The sequence below is a fragment of the Halichoerus grypus genome, chromosome 9 (assembly GCF_964656455.1).
Source record: "Halichoerus grypus chromosome 9, mHalGry1.hap1.1, whole genome shotgun sequence".
Classification (NCBI taxonomy): Eukaryota; Metazoa; Chordata; class Mammalia; order Carnivora; family Phocidae; genus Halichoerus; species Halichoerus grypus.
The window spans coordinates 27,681,050-27,704,627 of record NC_135720.1 but is presented as its reverse complement, the minus strand read 5'-3'; the positions used below and the strand labels follow the sequence as shown (position 1 = coordinate 27,704,627).

Genomic DNA, 23,578 nt, shown 5'->3' with positions numbered 1-23,578 from the left:
AAGGATATTATTTTCACTGTAAGTTGCAAAGATACATTCTTTAAATACTGGCTTATTTTCCAAATGAAAAATACAACCACTAACATAACAAGGCTGGTTCCCTTAGATATAAATTGTGTAATTTTTCTTCATGCATTTTTAAAATTTGAAATTTATTTTTATCACTTTTTAACTTTTGTTTAATATTGCGTGGAAGGTAGGAATTCTGTGGTGTGGTCTCAAAGGCAGACTACAAGACTCAGGAACTTAAATCAATCTGTAGAGATAAACAGATAATAGATATCTATGCATCTGTATACGTCTGTGTACATACGTGTGTATTTGTACCTATAATTTGTGTTATATAGTGTGTATGTAGATATAAACGTGTATAAACACACACATATACATATATGCAGTGTGTGTATATATATGCTGCCTAAGTGCCACTCAGAATTACACAAAATTGGATATACTATGGAAACACTTTTTTCCAAACTATAAGTATATATGCAATAAACAGGCATCAGTATCATCTCCCACTACTGTAAAAAGTTTCCTTTTAAAGAAATGTTTTGATAAAATAACCATATTTATATGGATACATCAGAAACTCTGAAAAGGGAAAACAGAGAAATTAACAATTTGTGGAGATAAAAAGAAGGCCAGAGATTAGTTGGTGGAACAGAAAAGATAAAAAATTTCTGGAAGAATTAAGGAAAATACTCACAGTATTCTTCTGGCAAATGATTTCCTGAAAAATGAGAAAAGAAGAAAAGCAGAAGTTAATACAAAATTAATTCAATATTTAATTAAACTATTTGATGTAGGAAAATGTGTATTAACAATTTTATTAGCAATCAGAAATTTCAGGGAGTATACCATAAATTCCTGTATCGGAGAAATTGACAATCTGATGGAAATGAAAGAACATAAAAGGATTCTCAATGGTTTAAAGGAAACGGTACAAACATATAAAATCCAAAAACTGAATAATCTAAAAACCATTCTTGCAGAGTATGTATGCACAGAATTATTAGCCATGATCTTTTTAGGAAAAGGCTAAAAGGAGTTCAGTTTTCTGATGTACAATATCACTCATACTCTGGGAGGAGACCATGCACATGCTGTCTCCTGGGAAATAAAGGGTATTGGCTACTTATCAGAGTGGGCAAACCCAACACATACGTAAGATCATCTGACAATAAATAGTCACAAATATAATTTACGTATTGTTCAACAAAAAGTGGAATGTGAGAAATACACTGAAGGCAGTTTCCCTATCTTCTAGGTTGTGAGGAGTGAGATCATGCAAATAATGTAGCTATACTGTGTCAGGTGCATAAAAAGCTCTTGATAAAGCTAGCTCTCATTATCATTATTTCTGGATGTTTAAATGAGTAGAGGCATGGAAGAGACAATCTGGAAAAGCCTATGGCATAAAGGCTTCACTGAGGTTGGGGAATCATGATTTAGAAAGAGAAATGGACAGAATTTTGGAAATGATGGCATGTATGTTGTCATGGAAACAGGGAATGTAGGCTTTTGTGGTGCCTCAAGGGTGGGTCCATCTGGCTAAGAAGAAGAGCCAGATCTGGTGAGGTAAGGCATGAACAGAGGAGCAATTCAAGGTCCAGCCAACTGACCATCATTCTTCATCCCAAGATCAACATGGGGGCAAAGGGGAACTGACAAAGTCATTGGCTTAGAGCAGTATATAGGATTTTTGAATGTTTTAAGGATAACAGATGAGTAAATAAAAAGCTATAGAGGAAGGAATGGTGCTGGGTAATTTTGAAAGCCATAATGATATATATAAAATAGTACAAGAGGCCCTTCAATACTTCACAAAAGGAAAAAAAAAGGACACATACACATTTACAAAGAAACAGTACATACCTGGGTCCACATGCATATATGTACACACATGGTGAATCAAAAGAGTTATACTACAGTAAGGTCTTGTGTTTCCGAGAGAAAGAGAATGTTACTAAGAAGTAAGGAAGCCTGGGAAGATCAGCAGAGAAGGTGGAACTCAAGATGAGCCAAGGAAGACAGACAACTTCCAAAGGCAAAGCAGGAAGGTGGAGATCCAAGTTAGAGGACCCAGAACAGCAAAGGCCCCTTCAGGGAATAACATATATTTTTATCAGGGGCTAGAAAAGACAGTTCATTTAGTTCATTTTGGGAAGTATAAAGAGAGAGTTAAAGAGGTATTTGAAAAAGATCTTGAATTTAATCATTAGACTAAGAAGAAAGTTGATTTCGGCATGTACCAACAGTATTAGAAAGTTATTTGGGGCCTTATTGGAGAAGGCCCTGAATGCCAAAATACTTTGTTTTGTGAGTAATTGGCAGTCACACTGTTTTTTAAGGTGAACAATATACATAAAGAAGTATCAGCACACATTGGGACACTGTAACAGCAAAGGCTAGGAACACCATCAATGTCTATCAGCTAGAAACTGGTTGAATAAACTATGGTACATCCATTCAATGGAATACAATGCAGCTGAACAAAGAACGAGGAAGTTCTTCATGCAGCGATATGGAAAGATCTCCAGGATACACTAAGCCAACTAAGTGAAAAAAAATCAAAGTACAGAATGGTTTTTAACCTATGCTCCTATTTATGTATCAAGGGGAGAAAAAGAAAATTCAAATTGTACATTCATAAAATCTCTCTAGAAGAATATTCAAGAATCTAACAATAGTGGTTGCCAGTGGAGGGGGAGCTGGCTGGATGGGGGACAAAGATGAGAGAATGACTTTTCACTATATATCTTTTTGCACTTCTAAATTTTTGTATCAGGTAAATATGTTACCCAAGAAAGACAAATACATAAAAGGTAAATCTTGTTAAAGTTTAAAAAAATACTAATTCGACGGTGGTATTTAGTATTGGAGGGAAAAGACCATTTAGGTGGCACTGCAAAAGTTCAGGGACGTCAAAATAAGGGCTTGGACAATAGTGGTGCCCAGGGCGCAGAAATCAAGAGACGAATGGGTGACATTGTGGAGGAAGAGTCAAAGCAGCTTTTCCCACAGGTGTTTCATAGGTAGTGCATCTCTCTTTCTCCACCCCCCCTTCCCTGACTCTCTCTCCCTCTCCCTCTCTCTCTCACATACACACACACACACACACAATCATTCATGAAAAAATAAATACAACAATGCTGGATAATCACAAAACCAGTAACACAGTATGCAGAATTTTCCAAACTTGATTTACGGAGCATCTCTTCAGAGAAGTAAACCATAGTCTTTCGGACACTGCTCTCTTGTGATAGTAACACCCCCCTCTCCTCCCTCCAAGTAACAAGGGAATGTCCTTCTCTTCTTCCCCTACTGCACAATATCCTCTGTGCATTGCATAAGAAGTCCGTTCTCTGTGAAGGCCTTCAATGACACCAATCTTCCCAATAGAAGTAGATGATGTCCTTATTTCTGCCACCATTACCCCTTGTTCAGACCTCTAGGACAACACAGGTACCAACTGCAGATGCGTCATCATAGGATTCTCCCATCCTACATCATGAGCATCTCAGATGTTTTATTCATCTTCATACCCCACTGGTTGCCTAGTAAGTCAAATGGCATATGGTAGGTACTCAATAAAAGCATGAATAAATGAATAAGTTAATGAAAGTATAAAATATTGGGCTATGAATCACAGTAGAAATGTGTAAGTCCTGGCTCTGTCATTTCTCCTCTCTCTAATATAACACACTAAGAGTTGGGTTGAGTGACTGCCCGTCTCTTCCAACTCTGTGTTCTAGCATTTGCTTCTGGCTAAAGGCCTATCACAGTGAGCACTGTCCTTGTGCCACAGGAAGGAGAGATGCTCTCATGCCCAGCGCAGGAGCTACTCTACTAGCACCTCTCTCTTGGCGCACCGGGCCCAGAAATGGAGGTAATAATAAAGGGCGCAGTGGGGAACACTGAGCAGGCTCAAGGCTCCCTCTGCTTGGCCCTACAGAAAATAAGCTGCTGTTGGCTTAGAACCAATATGCTACATCTTCCTGAAGAATGGCTCGTTGGAATAATAAGCCTCTTACATGTCTTCTTTGCTTTCATTTCATTTTGCAATATAACAAATTAGGAAACTGTATTAAAATCATTCCCATGAAAAATCCCTCCAGGAAATAATAAGAAGTGTATATGAGGGCTATGTTGCACCAGAGACAGGACAGAGAGCCATGGCTGACACATCAATGGTCAGTTAGCAAGTAAGCAGGATGCTTGCAGGAATGTCCAGATGCAGCACTTTTTATTAAAAGGGCGCAGGTTCATTGCTTCTGGTTCACTACTAAATTGTTAAACTACTTTACAGGGTCATATTTTCAAATGACTCTTTCCCTAACATTTACTGAGCATGTAACTTATGCTACTAAGTTAGCTACTATTTAGAAGTACTGAAAAGAATCCAATAAAAATTCACTGTTAAACGAAAAAAAATCCTAGGATCTACTGAATTCTTATTAACTGTTGCTTATGTTTTATAGAGGTTAAACGAATATAAGTTATTCTCTTGAAGGAGACAGAGTTTACTCACAGTTTATGATGTAACCTTACATGACACATCCACTCGGAAGAAAAAAAGGACAATTTGTGCGTTTTAACTCAGTACCATAAATAGCAAACAAGACCTCTCAAGGTATCTCCCTACTCAGGCAGAACAGTGAATGTTTAACGTCTACTAAACACACTGAAGGAGAAAAAAAAGGAGGAAGGGGTATCAATTTAAGACACAACTGCTGTATTTCACATCACTGCATTGAAACTTCTCAACTAAAGTGCCTCAAAATAAGACAATAAAATAAACTCCAGTTCCTTCCCAGTGAAATGTTTTGAGGATGCATTACCTCACTGCAACTTCAGACTTGTCTGAAGTCTTTAGGGGCCATCTGGTCAGCGTACCCCCTGCCTGTACCAGAAACACCCAGAAATGTTTTTTTCTAAATTCTCCAGTACCCTTTAATAACCAAAGAGGGAATGAAGACAAAAGAGACAATCTAATCTAGGTCTCTTTGCAAGGTGAGACAAAGACAACTTTTGATAGCTATTTGGGACAATATAACTTCGCAGAGGTCATTTTAAGGATAAATAAATGGAGTAGCTCCACAACTGGAAAGTGTTTGTGCCTAGGATTTAAGCAGTTACAGCCAGGGGAAGGAAGTGGGAACAGCTGGCGTGGGGTTGCCAAGTTAAATTGATTCAGGGTGGGAGAAGCAGAGCTAGCAAGCAGGATCTCAGTTTCCTGAAAGAAAAGGAGCAGGCTGGGAGTTCCTGACCATGGAAGAACACGGCCCCCAGCTGGTGACCTTCTGGGCCCTCCCTTCTGATCCCTCTTCCTGTCCAAGGGGAACTGGGCAAGTTTTCCACCAAAGTTGGGTAAAAGAGGAATATTTCTTATTTTCCCCAGCTCCATCCTCTTACCTAATTTCAAAACTTCGAAACAAGACTAGGAAACATTTGAGGGGCTGTTTTGTGAACACCCTGGGCCTCACTGAGGAGGTGGGACTCATCCTTACCCTCAAGCACGCTGCTAAAATAAAGCTGAGCCAGTTCAGGAAGAACACTCCAACACAGGTGTCACAGAACTGGCCCATCTTTACAGTTAGGAAATGCATTATACTTGTGCTTACACATTATGCTTGTATAAAGGCTCAAGTTAAAAAAAAAAAACCCTTGATGATCTAATAAGAATCCAGAAAATTCTATTTTTATAGGACATATGAAATCTGTGTGCAGACTTAGAAGTATGAGCGATGACAAGTCAGACAACATGGGGCTCGCCCTGTTTCAACACTAACTGTGTGTGCCTCTGCGTCACTGTATCTCCCTGGGTTTATTTCTTTTTTTTTTTTTAAGATTTTATTTATTTATTTGAGAGAGAGAGTGAGAGAGAGAGAGAGCACAAGAGAGGGGAGCGGGAGAGGGAGGAGTAGACTCCCTGCTGAGCAGGGAGCCCGATGCGGGACTCGATCCCGGGACTCCAGGATCATGACCTGAGCCGAAGGCAGTCACTTAACCAACTGAGCCACCCAGGCACCCTGGGTTTATTTCTTATCTGTAAAGGAAGTATCTTTTATCTGCCTCGTCCATGTAGTAAGTACCTAACTTGTCTATCTCCTTGGACTGTTTTTAAAGAACAATTGAAATAAGCTTATGAAAGTACTTTAAGCATTTTAAAGACATACACAGTATGAGTTTTAATATTATCAAGGCAAACAACCCCAACTCAGTTCCTATTTAACCAGATCTAGAGACACTGTATAACCCGTATTGTTTAGTGACGAGGGGTGAGAACACATCCTGCTCTTGATATGAGCAACGGTTAATTAAAACAACCTACCAAAAGTCAAGTTAACTTATACCAAAGCTGGAAAGTAATCCTACAAGAAATTCTAGACTCTCTCGTCCTTCCCTCTGAGTTTTATTTTATATTTAAATAAATTTGTCTTGCTGTAAGTAGAGACAGGTCTTTAAACGGGGCTGGGATGTTGATGAGTGATATTTTACACATACAGAATTTGAAACAGCTTTTTAACACAAACTTCTCCTTATAATGTGTTGCTATTATAATTAACTTCCTCTTCTTTGACACCAGCTGTTTCTTTCAGCAACACCTAATTGGACCAAATTATTCAAATGCAGGTATTTCTTAAAAAAACAACAACAACAACAAAACCTTGTTGTATAGCTAGAGGTACTATGGATTTCTGTACAGTAAATCACATTTTTCACATAAATTTCAGTAAAAATTTCAAGGATGCATTCTAAAATGACCTAAGTTGGATGATGTGTTACAGTGCCACAGAGATCAACTTGCACAGAAGGATCATTTATTTATAATGAACAAAAGGGAACAGAATTCAGACAAGCCTTGCCCCCTTTGGGTAGGAGTCAGGAGGCTTTTAGATTCTTATTTTCTGTGTGCAGAAGTATTCCTTCTTGCTCTTTAACGTATTCTAACTCATGGGCCTATGATGAAAGTCTCTACCGATGAAGAAAATACCTGGTGCCAACTCATGATACGATGACAGTGTAGCACAGACTTCCTTTCTTTCTTTGACAAAATGGTAATCAGACACTAGAAATGTTGGGCAGAGCTGGGGAGGATAACGGAGGAATGAGAAAGGAGAGCAAAGGCATACTCTACCCAGTATACAGAAAATTCCTTAGTAGATGTGATATTGCTAACTGACATGAAAGAAAACTGGGTTCTCCAGTCTCCAGCCCCTTCCAAACTCAGGGATGGACTCTACAACTGGGAAATCAACTCGTGCTAAATAAACCATGTGTCTAGTTTGTCAATTCAAGATCCTCAGAGAAAATCTTGAGGAAGCAGTGCTCACATGTGCTACTCATCTGCTCCTTCCCCAAATCACTCCCCCCTACAATTTGACGTGGAATGACTATAGCTCAGAAAAGAGGTAGGTCATTCCTAGAAGTAAAATAAAGAAACAAGACTGTTTCCTCTCCCAACAGAAAGAAAGATCTCTCCATGAAATATTAAGTGTGTGTGAGGGCTATGTTGCACCAGAGACAGGACAGAGTGCCCAGGTTTACAAATCAATGGTCAGTTATCAAGTTAGCAGGATGCTTGCAGGAATGTCCAGAGGTAGCACTTCATATTAAGAGGACACAGGGTCAATGTTTCCAGTCCACTACTAAATTGTTAAACTACTTTATAGGGTCGTATTTTTGAATGACTCTTTCCCTAACATTTACTGAGTATGTAACTTATACTACTGGCTAAGTGGGTGCTATTAAAAAGTACTGAAAAGAATCCAAGACAAATTCACTGTTAAACTAAAAAAAATCATAAACCATTGGAAAAATACAAATGTTGATTTCATACACAATTCGAACAAAAACTAAATTTCTCTTAGTAATTAACTTTGATAAGGGAGGTAAAACTTTAAGAAAAGGAATTGGGGGTGTAAGAGGGGAAAAAAATGGGGCACCTGGGTGGCTCAGTTGGTTAAGCGACTGCCTTCGGCTCAGGTCATGATCCTGGAGTCCCTGGATCGAGTCCCGCATCGGGCTCCCTGCTCGGCAGGGAGTCTGCTTCTCCCTCTGACCCTCCCCCCTCTCATGTGCTTGCTCTCTCTCATTCTCTCTCTCTCAAATAAATAAATAAAAAATCTTTAAAAAAAAAAGGGGGAAAAAAATGATGGGTTTAGGAATACTATGGAATCGGAGTGGATTCACTAGATACAAGTAAAAATTCAATTTAGGTTTGAAATATTTATACCAAAAATTACCCTCATGTCTTCATCAGTTTACTGGAAACTGGCACAATCACTGAAATGGACAACAAGGACATCACTACTCTTTTCAAAACTATCACAATTTGCTTCAAGTAGAAATGAATAAGTATCAGAAAAACAGACTTAATATCCAATTTCTCACAATAAGTTCTAAAGGAGATTGGATCCCTCTGCACCTGCAGATAAAGGATCGTAAGTACCACAGAACTGTTTGAATGAGCAACTATGATAGTTCTCAAGTTTCATCCATGTCGTAGCATGTGTCAGAATTTCCTTCCTTTTTAAAGCTAAATAATATTCCATTGTGCGTATATACCATTTTGTTTTATCCATTCATTTATTGATGGACATTTAGGTTCCTTCTACCTTTTGGCTATTGTGAATAATGCTACTAGGGACATGGGTGAACAAATATCTCTTTGAGAGCCTGCTTTCAGTTCTTTTGGGTATATGTCCAGAAGTGAAATTGCTGGATCATATGGTAATTCTATTTTTAATTTTTTGAGGAACTGCCATACTGTTAAAAATTCATGATTCTTAAAGGGCTATTTTAGTGATGGTGTTACAAATTCTGGTTTGTGCACCCATGATTTCATGCTAGTCAGATCCCAATCTAGAAAATACTAGATGCATTGAGGCAGAGTAAGAAGTTCCGCCATCACATACGTGTGTGATATACTCAGTGAGATAGTGAAGGATTAAGCATGTAGATAGATTGCTGCAGAGAACAGTCTACTAAGGAAAATCCCATCTGTAAAATAACTTTTCAAGTCATGATTAAGGAGAAAAATACAACTAAATTTCTTGAAAAGGGAATAATCTCACATAATCATTCCTTTTCAACACAAGCTCTGTCACCACTGACTGATATGCATATCAATCTCTAAGATATTTTTATTCTGTAGTAGATAAAATGGGAATAAAGCCCATCTTGGTGCAGAAAGATCCAAACACATCTGAGCCTTTTTAATCACAGAACATTAGGAAAAAGAAATTAAAAATGATTTGGGCATTCAAATGCCCAAAATGTGTGTAAATTATCCTGATAGACACAGGAAATAACAAAGTATCACAGACTTCTTCCTTAAAAAAAGAATTAATTGTGAAATATTTCAACTATATAAAAAGTACAGAAATTATCACACACCCATGTATATACCACCTTGACTTAGAAATTCAATATTACAGGTAAACTTGAAGACTCCTGTCCTTCTCCCACCCCCGGTTCTATTCTATGCCTATCCCCCGAAGAGATAACTATTCTGAATTTGTTGTTTGTAATTCCCATGCGTATGTCAATCTTCTATAACACAAATAGGTATAAAAGCACTGTCTTGCATGTGATTAGATTTTGCATGGATGGTATCATACCACACACATGCTTCTGTAATTTGTTTTTGCTCTCAACACTGTTTTTGAGATGTATCGATAGTGACACATAAAGCTCTAGTTAACTCACGTTAAGTGCTCTCTAATATTCCACCAAATGATTATACCAGGAGGTATTTGTTCATTCTCTCGTTGATAGGTATTTAACAATTCTTTTGGGGGAGGGGTTATTACAAACAATGTCAATATAACATTGTTGATTAGATCTCCTTCTGCATGCCAGAGACTCTTTGTGCAGTACACATCCAGAGACAGAGTTGCTGAGTCTTGGTGCCCTGCTCATCTGATAATATTAGGTGTTGCCAAATTGCTCTTTGGAAGTAGTGCCAATATCCCCTCCCACCAGCAGTGCCTGTTTCCCACTCTCCACGGCCTCGGCATGGGCATTAGAAGGGCTTTTAACTGTTGACTATCTGATGGTGCACAGTGGTATTTCCTTGTTTTGTTTTGCTTTGTTTTTATAAGTAGCATTGTATAAAGTGAGTGGGGAGTGGCCTAAAAGGAAGAGAGGGAGCTGAAGAAGGGAAAACGGGGGAAGAATCTCAAGAATTGGAGCTGAGAGCTGTTTCGTTAAACAGGAATTTCTGATGATAGAAGAAATGGCTCATTAAAATAATTTCCACACTCTACACAACGGCCGTTCATTTCCCTCAAGTCCTTTCTGATGTTAGATGCATTTTGTGCATCTCATTGGTCAGTAGTGTCCAGACTTAACTCTCCCATTTCCTGAGAGACCCCAACTGGAGGTCTGATCATTTCTGTAATGCATGAAGTTAATCTGAAAAAAAGAGTTTCAGCCATTTCTTATTTTCAAGCAAATGTAAGTCTTAGCATAGAGTCTCATTGACAGGCACCTAAGAAGTTGTCATGATATTTATTTAAAGAAAACTGTGAACATTGCGTTGTTAAAATGCTAAGGGGAAAAATATCAACTTGTCTTTCTTAATGTGCAATAATCTTTTTTTGAAAAAAAAAGAAATATTTCATTCTTCTAAGGTATTACTTGTGATTTCAAATGGATACAAAGCTTACTGCAAGTACGTGATTTGATTAGATTCTCAATATCCTTTCATATGAAAACTCAGACATAGCTTTCAGGTACTTTTATGGTTCCTATCAATTATTTTTTAGGAGGTGAAACTTAAAAGTTTTTTCCTATAATTTCATCCAGAGAATTTGCTGCCAAAGAGAAACTGCTGTCTTCAACAAAGAGCAGCAGATGAAAATTAAACTGGTGTAGCCATACGTTCTAGATGTCCAAAGAATCAATGTAAGGGAAGCTAGCTATGTGACAAGAATAGCATTCTCATTCTGTCTTTGTTCTGCGAAAACAGGGAGATGCTTCATTTTTATTTTATTAGGCTAATCTATACAGAATATCTTATGTATAATAACTCTTGTTCTGCCTTATTTCACAAAAATTTTATTTTCTATTGGTAGAAGGCAGGGATTACACCTATAATGAATAACAACAGAAATTAATAAAATTAAACACACACACACACACACACACACACACACACACACACACAGACTTTTCTCAATAGCAGAGGACCAGAAAAATTTCTAGGGCTCAGGGGAAATTGTTAGACTGAAAAAAATACTTTTTATCCCAGAGATCTTTGTCCTCTGCAACCAGACACTTATTTGGGCTAGGAACAAGCTAAAAAACAAAACAAACAAACAAACAATGGCAAAAGCTTAAGTTAATGGAAGGAGGGAGAGAAAAGAAAGGATGGGTGTCACATGGAACAACTCAGGGAGACAGACATAGTTGATGGGTTTTATAAATGAACACACTTAACAGGGAAACCTGGATATCCTTCTAACTAGAAGAAATTAAATAAAGTTTAGTGGTTCAGAGGGTGGGCTTTGGAGTCAGGCAGACCTAGGCTTTACTTTACTAGTTATATCAACTAGGGCAAATGACTGAATTTATTTGAAACTTTGTTTGCAGTTCTATAAAAGAGTGATATAATAGGTCATAATATACCCCACAAGGATGTTTTTAGAATTAAATGTGAAAATGTATGTGGGGAAAGTACAGAGTAAGTGCTCGGTTACAAGCAGCTATTATGTATAAGATAAATGAGTATATTTTAGCTAAACAAAGGCTGACAAAATGTGATTAAATAAACCAGGGTACTTGTCCCATACAAATTTCTGATAAGATTAGCTTCAACTCATTCTCTCAAATGTAATTTTAATTCAGTTTTTAAAAATTTTTTAAAAATTTCCCCAGGAAAGGAGAGTCATAAATGAAATCACCAGATACCAGTAGGGGAAGAATAAAAAGAAGGCAGAGTGAAAAATGTCTAACACAACACTGCCTGCTTAGAATACTTAATGTAAAGAAAATAGTACAATAAAAAGAATATATAAAATAATCTCATTCCTTTATCAACTGCTAATATATGTTGTAAATAGTAGCAAATCAAAATGTTTAATTAAAATACAACATCATAAATCTTTATGATGCATTACTTAAAGTGGTAAATCTAAGGTAAAATAAAGTGGGGGCAGCTTAAAGAATTGCCCCAGGTTGAAAAAACAGATTCAGACAGAGTAGGCAAATCTCCTGGGACTATTTCAGAGTATTCTGGAAAGGGATAGCCTATCAATGCCCATTTACTGCCTGGCAGTAAATGTATTTGCTAAACGTAACTGCAGTAAATGTATTTGCTAAACGTAACTGTAGATTTCTCAGAAAAAGCCATACAAGCTTTAGATACTAAGATAAAAGCAAAATATTACTTTTCTTTTTTTTTTTTGCATGGTCATAGAGTTAGAGATCTTCATGTAACAATTACTAAGCCATTAGAAATATGGCTCTGGATTTTAGGACTCCACGTCCGAAGGTTGGCTTTGATTTGAAAACAGGAAGATATAGATGAGAAAAAGCCACATAAAGCTACATGGAAGTTTCACAAAGGAAATGGATGATATCAGGTTCAGCATGAGTTTCACTGAATTGTTAGATGCTTTTCAAAGAATCACACAATGATTGCATTGCAAAAGCATTTTAGACAATCTTTTGCACGGAAGAAATACCTTCATATCATTATGTTCCTATCCTGGAGAGAATGATACGGGGCCTGCTGAGTTTTGTAGACAAATACAGTAGGTTCTTATTTCCCCTTTCCCTAAGTTTTTAAGTTATTGAAATCATTTCCCAGTGAAGGGGATAGCAGTTTTCTGGTGATATTCGGAGAGTGTCTATTCAGAGTCCTTTCAATAGGAGGCAGATTTCCAGCTGAAGACAGGTGTGCCCAATGAAACCCCCAATGGTGACACAGCTTGGGGCCTGACCATACTTTATGCAACTTCCAGGTCTTTCTCTGGCAGGCAGCGCGCACGGGAGACTCCCTAGTAATGCAGTCTCCTCAACGGCAACTCAAACTGCAGCTCAGAACTCAACACTAAGATTTTCCTACCTGTGTATCAGCAAATTTCTAGACTGAATTCTAGATAAACCTCACAATGTCACTAGTAATTGTTGTATAACTATTGCACTGGCAAAAACAAGCTTTCACAAACGTAAGCCACTTATATTGCTTTGGATGTCAGAGAGACGGAGAGGTATCCCTAGAAGCCTGGTACCTAGAGTAAATATTTAGTAAACAGGTCAGGTACCTTCAGTGACTGCAGAGAGTCTGAATTATTATCACAGTAGAGGATGATGTTGTTGGCCATGCTGAAACTTTCTCTCACTCCAAGGTGGTAAAACAAGGACGGCTGTCGGAAGGCATCACTCATCTCCACCACAGCAATATCTGCAAACAGAAAACAAAGCCCCCAAAAGATGACACCTGAATAATGCCCAGTAAGCACATTTTGGTTTCAACGACTTAGTATTCAAAGAGGAAATGAGGAAATGATAGGGATTTTCCCTCCTCACACTGAATTTTGAATTTGCAGCTCTACCCGGAAGTGGTTTTAGAAAATGCAGCAAACCTGCATTTTTTTAAACACAAAAGGGATCATATAATTACTGGAAACTAAGCAAAGTCTGCAACGGTGGGATGCTGGGGCTAATGCTCTCTGTTAAATTGCAACATTAAAACAAGTTAACTAAGTTTACAGAAGCAGATCCACAGGAAGCTGCAATAAGTGATAAATGTAAAATGAGATTTAAGAAAGCAAATAGGGGGCCATCTGGGTGGCTCAGTCAGTTAAGTGGCCAACTCTTGGTTTCAGCTCAGGTCATGATCTTAGGGTCAAGAAATGGAGCCCCACGACCAGCTCCACACTCAGCGTGGAGTCTGCTAAAGATTCTCTCTCTCCCTCTCCCTCTGCCCCCCCCAAATAAATAAATAAATACTGAAAAAAATAAAAATAAAAAAAGAAATAGGTATGATTATAAATTAATCCAGAGCTGTATTTTATAACTAATTAATTTATTATTATTATTAATATCCAGCAAGTCCCTAGCAAGTGTACTCAAGAAAAAAAGAAAGCAAAGGTATAGAAAATTATTACTGAGAAGGAAAATATAACCACAGATACAAATTCCACCAAAGCTCAGAGATGACTAACACCAAGGTAGTATAAACCTGATACTGATATTTGACATTAATGTCAAAAAAATGAAATATAGGTTAGTCTCAAACTCAATTTATACATGGGCAAAAACATGAAATAAAAATGAAAAAAAATGCATCAAGCATTATACTATAAGAAAACTAGATCATGAGTTTAAAATCTATTTTGGGAATGCAGGGATAGATCAATGGAAAAAAAAAATCATCGCATCTCCACAGATGCCCCAAGTGCTTTAATTAAAATTCAAAACCCATTTCTTATTAAAAATAATTGCAAAATAAAAACAGAAGAGCACTCCTTTAACATGAAAAATAATATATAGTCTGGGGTGCCTGGGTAGCTCACTCAGTTGAGCATCTGACTCCTGATTTTGGGTTCAGGTCATGATCTCAGGGTTATGAGGTCCAGCCCACGCCAGGTTCCAGGCTGGGTATGGAGCCTGTTTGGGATTCTCTCTCTCTCTTGCCCTCTGCTCCTCCACCCCCCTGCTCTCTTTCAGTCTCAATCTCTAAAAAAAACTATATCTATCTATCTATATATATATATTTTTTCACAGCAACTGCCAACTTTGTGTTTATAAGTATTCCATGAAAATCAGGAAAAAGACAGGCAGCCAATTATTCCTACTACTAGTTGGCTTTCTGAGAGTCCCAGATAATGCAATAAGATTTCACATAGTAAGGAGATGTAATACCATAAAATAAAATACACAATTATCATTACTTGCAGATGTTTTGGCTGTCAACCAAGAAACCCCAGTAGAATCAACTAAATAACTATTATAAGCAATAATATAATTTAATAAGGTGTTGAGATGCAAAATTATTATGAAAATCAAGAGCTCCCTTTGTACTTATAGTAAGTGTCTGGAAAATATAACGGCAAAACAATTCCAGTCACAATTACAATGAAAATGTTAACATACCTTACAGCAAATTTAACAGATGATGCTAATTTGTTAAACGTATTTGCAATATGTGATAGAGATGAAAGGTTAGTATCACTATAAATCATCTCTTATTGGTCAGTTTAGAACAAAGAAGCAACCATAAAGACATTATAATAGAAAATTAGGCTATGGGCATGAGCAGACAAACTTGCAAAAGAATAACTAAAATGGTAAGTAAATATACAAAAAACTCTATACCTCACTACTAATAAATGCACATTTTTAAAAAAATTTTTTATTTATTTGACAAAGAGAGAGAGAGATAGTGAGAGCAGGAACACAAGCAGGAGGAGCGGGAGAGGGAGAAGCAGGCTTCCCGCTGAGCAAGGAGCCCGATGCGATGCGGGGCTCGATCCCAGGACCTGAGCTGAAGGGAGATGCTTAACGAACGAGCCACCCAGGCACCCCCTAATAAATGCACATTAAGCAAACTCTAAAGTGCCTTTTTTTTTTTTGTCTAACAAGTAGTCAAAAAAATTAAAGAATGTCCAATGGAGATGCAGAGAAATGACATTCCGGCATGCCAAGGAGAATTTCAAACTTCCCAGGAGACCTCAATCCTTAAAGTTATGCACACTTTTTGACCCTATAGCTCCATTCCTAAGAATTTACCCTAAGAAAATCCCTATAAATGTGGCAGGTTTCCTTGTAAGTATATCGACTGAAATATATTTTTTACAATAAAAATGGAAAATACCTAAATATCCATTAATAGGAATATGGTTAGGTAGGTAGGCAGATAGATAGGTAGGTAGGTACATAGTTAGACTCAAATAGTGGTTTATTATGCATCATTGAGAACTATATTGTTGCCTATATGGTACACCTGAAACTAACATAACACTGCATGTTAACTACACTGGAATTAAAATAATTTAAAAAAGAAAACTATATTGTAGAAGAATATTTAGCAATGGAGGTAAACTCAAGGTATATTAAGTAAAAAAAAAGTCAAGATATAATACATTATAATGTATGTATTCTATGTGAATATACATATGTGAATGAAAAATGTCTGGCAAGTTGCACACCAAAATGTAAACCATAATCATAGCTGTGTAATGGCACTGTGTATTACTTTTTTTCTTTATTCCCTCTCTATTTTTTACCATTTCTCTTATGAACATTGATTACTTTAATAATTTAGGAACCCACCAAAATAAAAGAAAAATAACCCTAAAAACCCAAGTGACTGAATGTAAAACCACACTGCAGCACCAAAAAAACAATGCAGACTCTCGAGAAGCTGTTTGGTGCAGTCGGCCTTGTCTACTAATGAACGTGAGATTAGAATTCACATTCTGTGAAGGAGACATAAATCAGATCAAATGGAGGCTGAAGACACAGAGGATTTAGTGAGGTTATGAAAGAGGCAGCCAGGTCAAAGGAGCTTCAAAAGATTTTTTTTTTCAAGGCTAAATGACTTACGGGCTCTATAACACAAAGAGAGAGTTTTCTTTGGGGGTCCTTAACATTTCTACATCAAAAATCAACACATGAGAAAATGAGTCACTGCATCCCACCTACACGCCCCATCTGCCTCCTGCACCCACACTGCTTCCTCCTCCCACCGATGCCAACCGCTCGCTCTCAGTCACAGCGCTTGAAAATCAAGAGACAGCGTAAAATGGGGCCGAAAGAAACCAAACAGAACAGTAGTTGACAAAAAATATAAATGAGAGCCATGCTAAGAAAAATACTAGCTAAATTAAAGTCGCCCCAAGAAGAGGGGAAATGGGTGATTTCCAGAGAATGGCCTCCTGGAAGATTTGATGCTAAAATTAATAAAGGCACTGCAGAAGGCATTGGGATGAAGAGAGAAACTAGACATTCAAAATAAATGGTACAAGCAAAATAAGGCATATTCATCAGGTCTGAACGTCTAAGCAGGAACAGCTCCATTTTTGAATGCTGCATAGAACATTAAAAATGCTTGATTGTATAATTTTAAAATACTGAATACAGTACGACAACTCAGAAAAAGACTTTTTTCTACTTCAGGTTCAGATGACTGATGGGTTCTAATAAACTTATATTCGTTTCTAAATGTATTTTTTAATTTCCATGGCGTAAAATGTACTCTTCTGTCTTCTCTGGTGAAGTGATCAAAGTCTGTGCCCCATTTCTTAAATTGTTGAATTTGTTTTCTTATTGTCGAGGTTTGCATGTTCTTTATATCATCTAGATATTTTTCCTTGGTCAAATAAGGGGATTTGCAAATACTTTCTCCGGGTTTGTGACCTGTCTTTCCAATCTGCTAACAGTATTTTTAGAAAAGCAGAAGTTTCTAACTTTAAGTCCAAGGCATCAATTTTTTCTTTTATGATTGTGTTTTAGGTGTGGTATCTTAAAAAATCTTTGCCTAACCCAAGGTCACAAAAGTTTTCTCCCTAGAGAAAGTTTTCTCCCTAGTTTTCTTCTAGAAGTTTTATAGCTTTAAATTTTACATTTTGGTCTATGATCCATGTTAAAATAAACTGTAAATGATGTGGGGTGTGGGTCAAGGTTCATATTTGTTGTATGGGGTGTGGGTCAAGGTTCATATTTGTTGTAAAGACTCTCCTTTCTCTGTTGAATCGCTTCTGCTTCTTTGTCAAACACCAATTGGCTACATTTGTGTGGGTCTGTAGTTGGGTTATTCTGTTCCATTGATCTATGTGTCTATCTTTTGCCAACACTACACTGTTTTGATAAATGGTAGGTATTGAAATTAAGCACTGTGAGTCTTCCAACTCTATTCTTCTGTTTTCAAAAATGTTTAGTTCTATTTGCTTTCCTGTATAAGTTTTAGAATCATTGATAGCTGAGAGCTATCAGTTGACAGCTACAAAAAAAATCCTCCTGGGATTTTGACTGATATTGTGTATTAAATCTATAGATCATTCTGGGGAGAACCAACATCTTCATATATTGAGTCTTTCCATCCATGAATATAGTATATCTCTCCATTTATTTAGGTCTCCTTTGATTTTTTCCTCAGTATTTTATAATTTTCAATACACAGTTTCTGCATGTATTTTGTTAGATTTATACCTAAATGTTTCAATTTTTTGATGCTATTATAGATGGTATTCTTTTAAATTTCAAACCCCAGTTGTTCGTTGCTAGTTTGTAAAAATACAGTTGATTTTTATATGTTGACCTCCTATCCTGAGACTTTGCTAAGCTCATTTATTTGTTCCAGAAGCTGATTCCAGAAGAATCATGTCATTTGAAACTAGAAACTGTTTTATTTCTTCTTTCCAATCTGTGTATCTTTTATGGTTTGGGGTTTTTGTTGTTGTGTGTCTTGTTTTACCTGGTTATACTGGCTGGGGCTTCCAGTAACACAGCATTTTTAAAATAGGAACATTTCATTATTTAACAAAAATATCATCTTATCTGGCTACCTCCTGACTCTGATGACTATCTTCTCAAAAGTAGTAGAATAAACAGGTGAAAATTATCTTCCTTATGAAATGATCTTAAATCATGTTTAAAATGCAAAAAAAAAAATGATGTACTTATAATAAACAAACACCTGATACTCCACAATCCTTGTAACTCATTCATATGAGTTACACTTTATCCACTTTATTTCACAAACATGTATTTAGTAATTACGAAGTGCCAGGAACTATATGCTTATCAAATATTAACTCGATCTTCATAATACTCCTTTGTGGTAGGTAATATTATTATTTCAGGACACACAGGCAGAGGATGTATAAATAATCTGTCCAAAATCAGCTAGGAAGTAGTGGCACCACTTCTATCCTTTGAAGGATTTGACCTCAAGCAATCTAGCTGGAGAATCCATGCTCTTAATTCTTCACTGAGCCACACCCTATACTTACAGGATATGGAAATTCTCAAGATCACAGCATAAATTTAGAGGTGCAAAAAAGATTTGGGGACCAAAGCATATATTTCTGTCATGTATTTTGTGACCAAATGAACTTAATAATTTTCTGATTGAGTTTTTATGGTAATATTGTGAGTAAAACTGCTACACTTAAAAACTGAAGACTATGTCTGTTTAAAAATATAGACAAAGGTATAAAAATCTCTTACATTTTTACCTAAGGTATTATTTCTTTCCTTTCTTCCAATGGGGTTAATGTCAAATGGAGCACAAAATTAGGTTTACCAGGGGTTTATTAAAGCATAATAAATTTTTAGGGCACTAACATAAAACTGTTGTGCCTAATTGCATTTTGGTCATTAAATGGCAGCGGTTCATGGTCTGTGTTTCTCTTTTTTATTTAATTTTTCCTTTATAATACCATATCTGTTAGTTAAATATCTCATATGAGCTTCTGTTGTTTGTAAAAAGCAGAGTTGAAGCAGACCATTAATGTTCAGTTACTTTTTATCTATTCAATGTTTTCCTTAGGCATTAGATCACTGATGACAAAGCAAGAGCCCAGTAGTGATTTCGCTTGTACTATACTCTACAAAGTACTCCAAAATTCCATTATCAATGGAGACTTCCCAAATTATCACACAGAACTAGCCATTCGGTCATGACGGGTTAATCTCCCAAGATGACCCACCAGTGCCAATTTAATTCTACAAATGTCCTGAGAACTTATTATATAAAAAGTTTTGTTATTTGCTGTTATGAAAGTCAAAAGAAAAAATTAACGGGATATGGTTTTTGCCATCTCTTGTGGGACAGAAACACGAGTTGGCAGATACCGACATAGGGCAGAATGAGGCCAGCACTGGGGATGTACAGAGGGTGACGTTCAGGGGCCAGGGAGGCCAGTCCTGGTGGAAGGGATGATGGAAGCCGACGTGAAAGAGGCATCAGCAGGCAGTGGAGTTGGAGTGGAACACCTCAAATTACAGACAGAAAACAAAAGCCCTGTACATCAAAGGCACTGTAGGAAATGGAAAGGGGCAAGGTGCCCGAGACTTGGTCAGAACAATGAAGCAAACCTCAGCAGGAAACTGAGTCAGTTCCCAATGGAATTCTGAATGGGTGAACCAACTGAGATCCCCTAAAGGGCAGACACTAACCCCCAAATGCTTATCCCATCTTAGATTCTTAAGGGAAGTATATCTTGCATCTCATTGATTTTTCTCTCTTTTTAAGATCTTTATTTATTTACTAGAGAGAGAGAGAGAATGAGCAGAGGGAGAAGCAGACTCCTCACTGAGCAGGGAGCCTGATGTGGGGCTTGATCCCAGGACCCTGAGATCATGACCTGAGCTGAAGACAGACCTTAACTGACTGAGCCACCCAGGTACCCCCCCATTGATTTTTCTATATTATTAATAAATAAGGGCTAATTACAACGAATCTACCGTATGTAAATTACTAAAATGTTACTCATGACCTAGTAGTGCCCTGGTAGAGTCTCCTAGAGACTTGGAGTCAGTTTACTAAAATTTGGCAGATATACAATGTTGGGAAATTGTAAACCTCCTATTGCAAAGCTAAAATTGTTGTGATTTTCATGAAGGACAAAAGAATAATCTACCATCATTGTTTAGCAATTCCTGCTATGAGTTACGACTCCTGTAGCTTCATCGGTATTCTGTTTTCCTGTACGTTATTTAGTTAACCCTATCATGTATAATGATACATATTTGTGTCAACAGTAAACATTTTGGCCCATAATTTCTTCATCACTAAACTCCAATAAACGTATGCATAATGACTCAAACATGAATCACTCTTATATTGCTAAAACAAATGTATACATAATGTCCCCACCCTAGCCTAATTTGCTTGTTTAATGCTTGTTTGATTATTACACAGAGGTGTTGATTTTTTTTTTTTAAACCTAGAAAGTGAGGACTGGGAGGTAGGTGATCAGAGGTGATCAACCTCCAGAAGTTGGCTTTTAAAAATGTTGAGAGCTGTGGCACCTATAAAAGGAAGGAGGGGCGGGGAGAAGCCTAGAGAAAGAAAGAGACAAAGGGAAAGAAAAAGGGGGAAGAAGGGGGAGGAGAGGTGGAGGAAGCAGAACCAAACAAGACTGGTATTATAAAAACTAAAGTCTGGCTTGCCCAGACAACAGCCGCAAGAATCCAGTTCATGATGCTCCAGCTTTAGAGAATGTGAGGGGCAAATTAGCACATACCCATAGAAGGCACCCATCCCAGAGTGGGATGACCCAGAACCACAGCTCTCTGCCAGGAAGAGATGCAGACTCAGAAAAGCACACCACAGAAGTGAAAAGCTGGAAGGGGAACCTTCTCCTGATCTCCAGGGGCCTTGAGAGGAGTGATGAACATGCAAATGGCAGACAAGCTGTTTCACGACTTCCAGTGCTTGAATCCTAATTAAGTTTCTGGATGGATGGATGACCTTGGACAAGACCTTAAGTTCACTGAGCTTTGGTTTCCTCAACTGTCATTGGAGAATAATGGGTATTTACTGTACAAAGCTATTGTTAGGATTACATGTGCACTAGGCACAGCAGACTCTCAATATATGGTTATTATAAGGAGCCATTATAAGAAATATTAATGGGGGGACACCTGGGTGGCTCAGTCGGTTAAGCGTCTGCCTTCGGCTCAGGTCATGATCCCAGGGTCCTGGGATAGAGCCCCACGTCAAGCTCCCTGCTAGTGGGGAGTCTCCTTCTCTCTCTGCCCTTCCCCCTGCTCATGCTCACACACACACTCTCTCTCAAATAAAGAAAGAAATGTTAATAGGAGCCCTTTGAACAATTTAACATAAAAATGTTATTGAAGACAGTGCTAAAATATAATATTCCCAATGAAGCCACGTATGAATAATTACTCATAGAAATGAGTTTGAAGTCAAATTATGAAAACACACAAAGCCCACATAAAGAATTTTGACTTGATTCTATAATCAGTGATTCTATAATCCATATCTATGAGTTTTGAGAAGGGATGTGGCAGCATCAAAGTCTGGGGAAGATAAACCTAGATTTTGTGGATGGATGACAGACAAAACAGACGGGGAGCTGGGAGATCAGTGAGGAGTCATTTAAAGGAGAGTGTGCCCCTAAACTAAGAGACGACATGGCAAGGAGTTCAAGAGGCTTTAGGGATTTGGTGGATGCAGGATAAAGAAAGAATTAAAGCTGATTCTATTTCAAACTTGAATGGTTAACATTTATGGCTTGCCATTAACACAAGGGACACAAGAAAAAATACTTTTTTTTGGTAGGAACTTGAGTTTGGATTGAGACACATTAAACGTGCGTGTGTGTGTGTGTCTCTAACTGACAGCTGTCATTTCGAATCTCAGCAGAGATCAGAATCAGAGTTAAGAGTCATGGAGATGTAATAGTTGAAGTAGCAGGTGTAGATGAGATTGACAACTTAGACAATAAAGAGAAAAATGAAAAGGCATCTATGATTCAAGAAATCCCTTCCTCATCATATACCCAATAGAAACACAGTTCATCAAAATACATGTAATAAATGTTCATAACAGCACTAGCTACAAACCACCAACAGAAGAAGAAATAAAGTATGCTATACAGAGCCAATGGATACCATACAGCAGTGAGAATGAAAAAATCTATGACTACCTGTGACAACATGAATGAATCTCACAGACTGTTGAAAGAACCCGGATACAGAAGAGTAAAGATATTTTATGATTCTGTTTATACAAGGTTCAAAAATCTGGTATTAAAAGTCAAAACAGGGGCGCCTGGGTGGCTCAGTTGTTAAGCGTCTACCTTCACCTCAGGTCATGATCCCGAGGTCCTGGGATTGAGCCCCACGTCGGGCTCTATGCTCAGCGGGAAGCCCGCTTCTCCCTCTCCCACTCCCCCTGCTTGTGTTCCCTCTCTCGCTGTCTCTCTCTCTCTCTCTCTGTCAAAATAAATAAATAAAATCTTAAAGAAAAAAAAAAGTCAAAACAGCAGACACTTTGGTGGAGGACAATGGATGAAAGGGGATTCAGCGATGTCTTCTGGAGAGCTGCTAGGGTTCTGCCTCTTGATCTGGGTGCTGGCGATTCAGGCACGTTCACTTTGTGAAAATCAATTACTCTCTGGTTAATAATTTTGCCAAGGGTGTTAAAAGAGGACTGCATTTAGTGTCCTGTAGCCACCACAACAAAGTCCCATAAACTTGGTCCCTGAAACAACACAAAGTTGCTCTTTCACCGTTTTACAGGATCGACGATGTCCCCAAATCAAAGTGTCAATAGGGCCAGGGCTGTGTTACCTCCAGAGGGTCTAGAGCAGAATCTATGCCCTGCCTCTTCCACAATCTAGCAGTTCTGGGCATTCCTTGGTTTGTTGTGTTTGTGCCTGTGGTCTCCAACCGCCCTCTGCCTCTCTCTTAGAAAGATACTTCCGATGGCAGATAGGGCCCATCCCACTAATTCAAGATCACCCCATTATCAAGACCCTTCATTTAACCATGACTGCAAAGACCCTTTTTCCAAATAAGGTCACATTCACCCATCTCAGGGCTTTGGCATAGACATTGGAGCATAGGGGTAAGGATCATTTTC

The 23,578-nt window shown here is 37.8% G+C and overlaps 1 protein-coding gene across 4 annotated transcripts in view; it reads right to left on the bottom strand.

Moving 5' to 3' along the window:
* The window catches only part of MAP3K5 (mitogen-activated protein kinase kinase kinase 5), a 191,932-nt gene that overhangs the window by 122,951 nt on the left and 45,403 nt on the right, over positions 1 to 23,578 (bottom strand). For all 4 annotated transcript variants that reach the window (XM_078054681.1, XM_078054679.1, XM_036097478.2 and 1 more), the window contains 2 exons: positions 13,281 to 13,420; positions 710 to 733 (listed from right to left, as the gene is read on the bottom strand). In XM_078054681.1, coding sequence (XP_077910807.1) covers positions 710 to 733; positions 13,281 to 13,420 — 164 coding nt within the window. The remainder of the gene's footprint in view (positions 1 to 709; positions 734 to 13,280; positions 13,421 to 23,578) is intronic.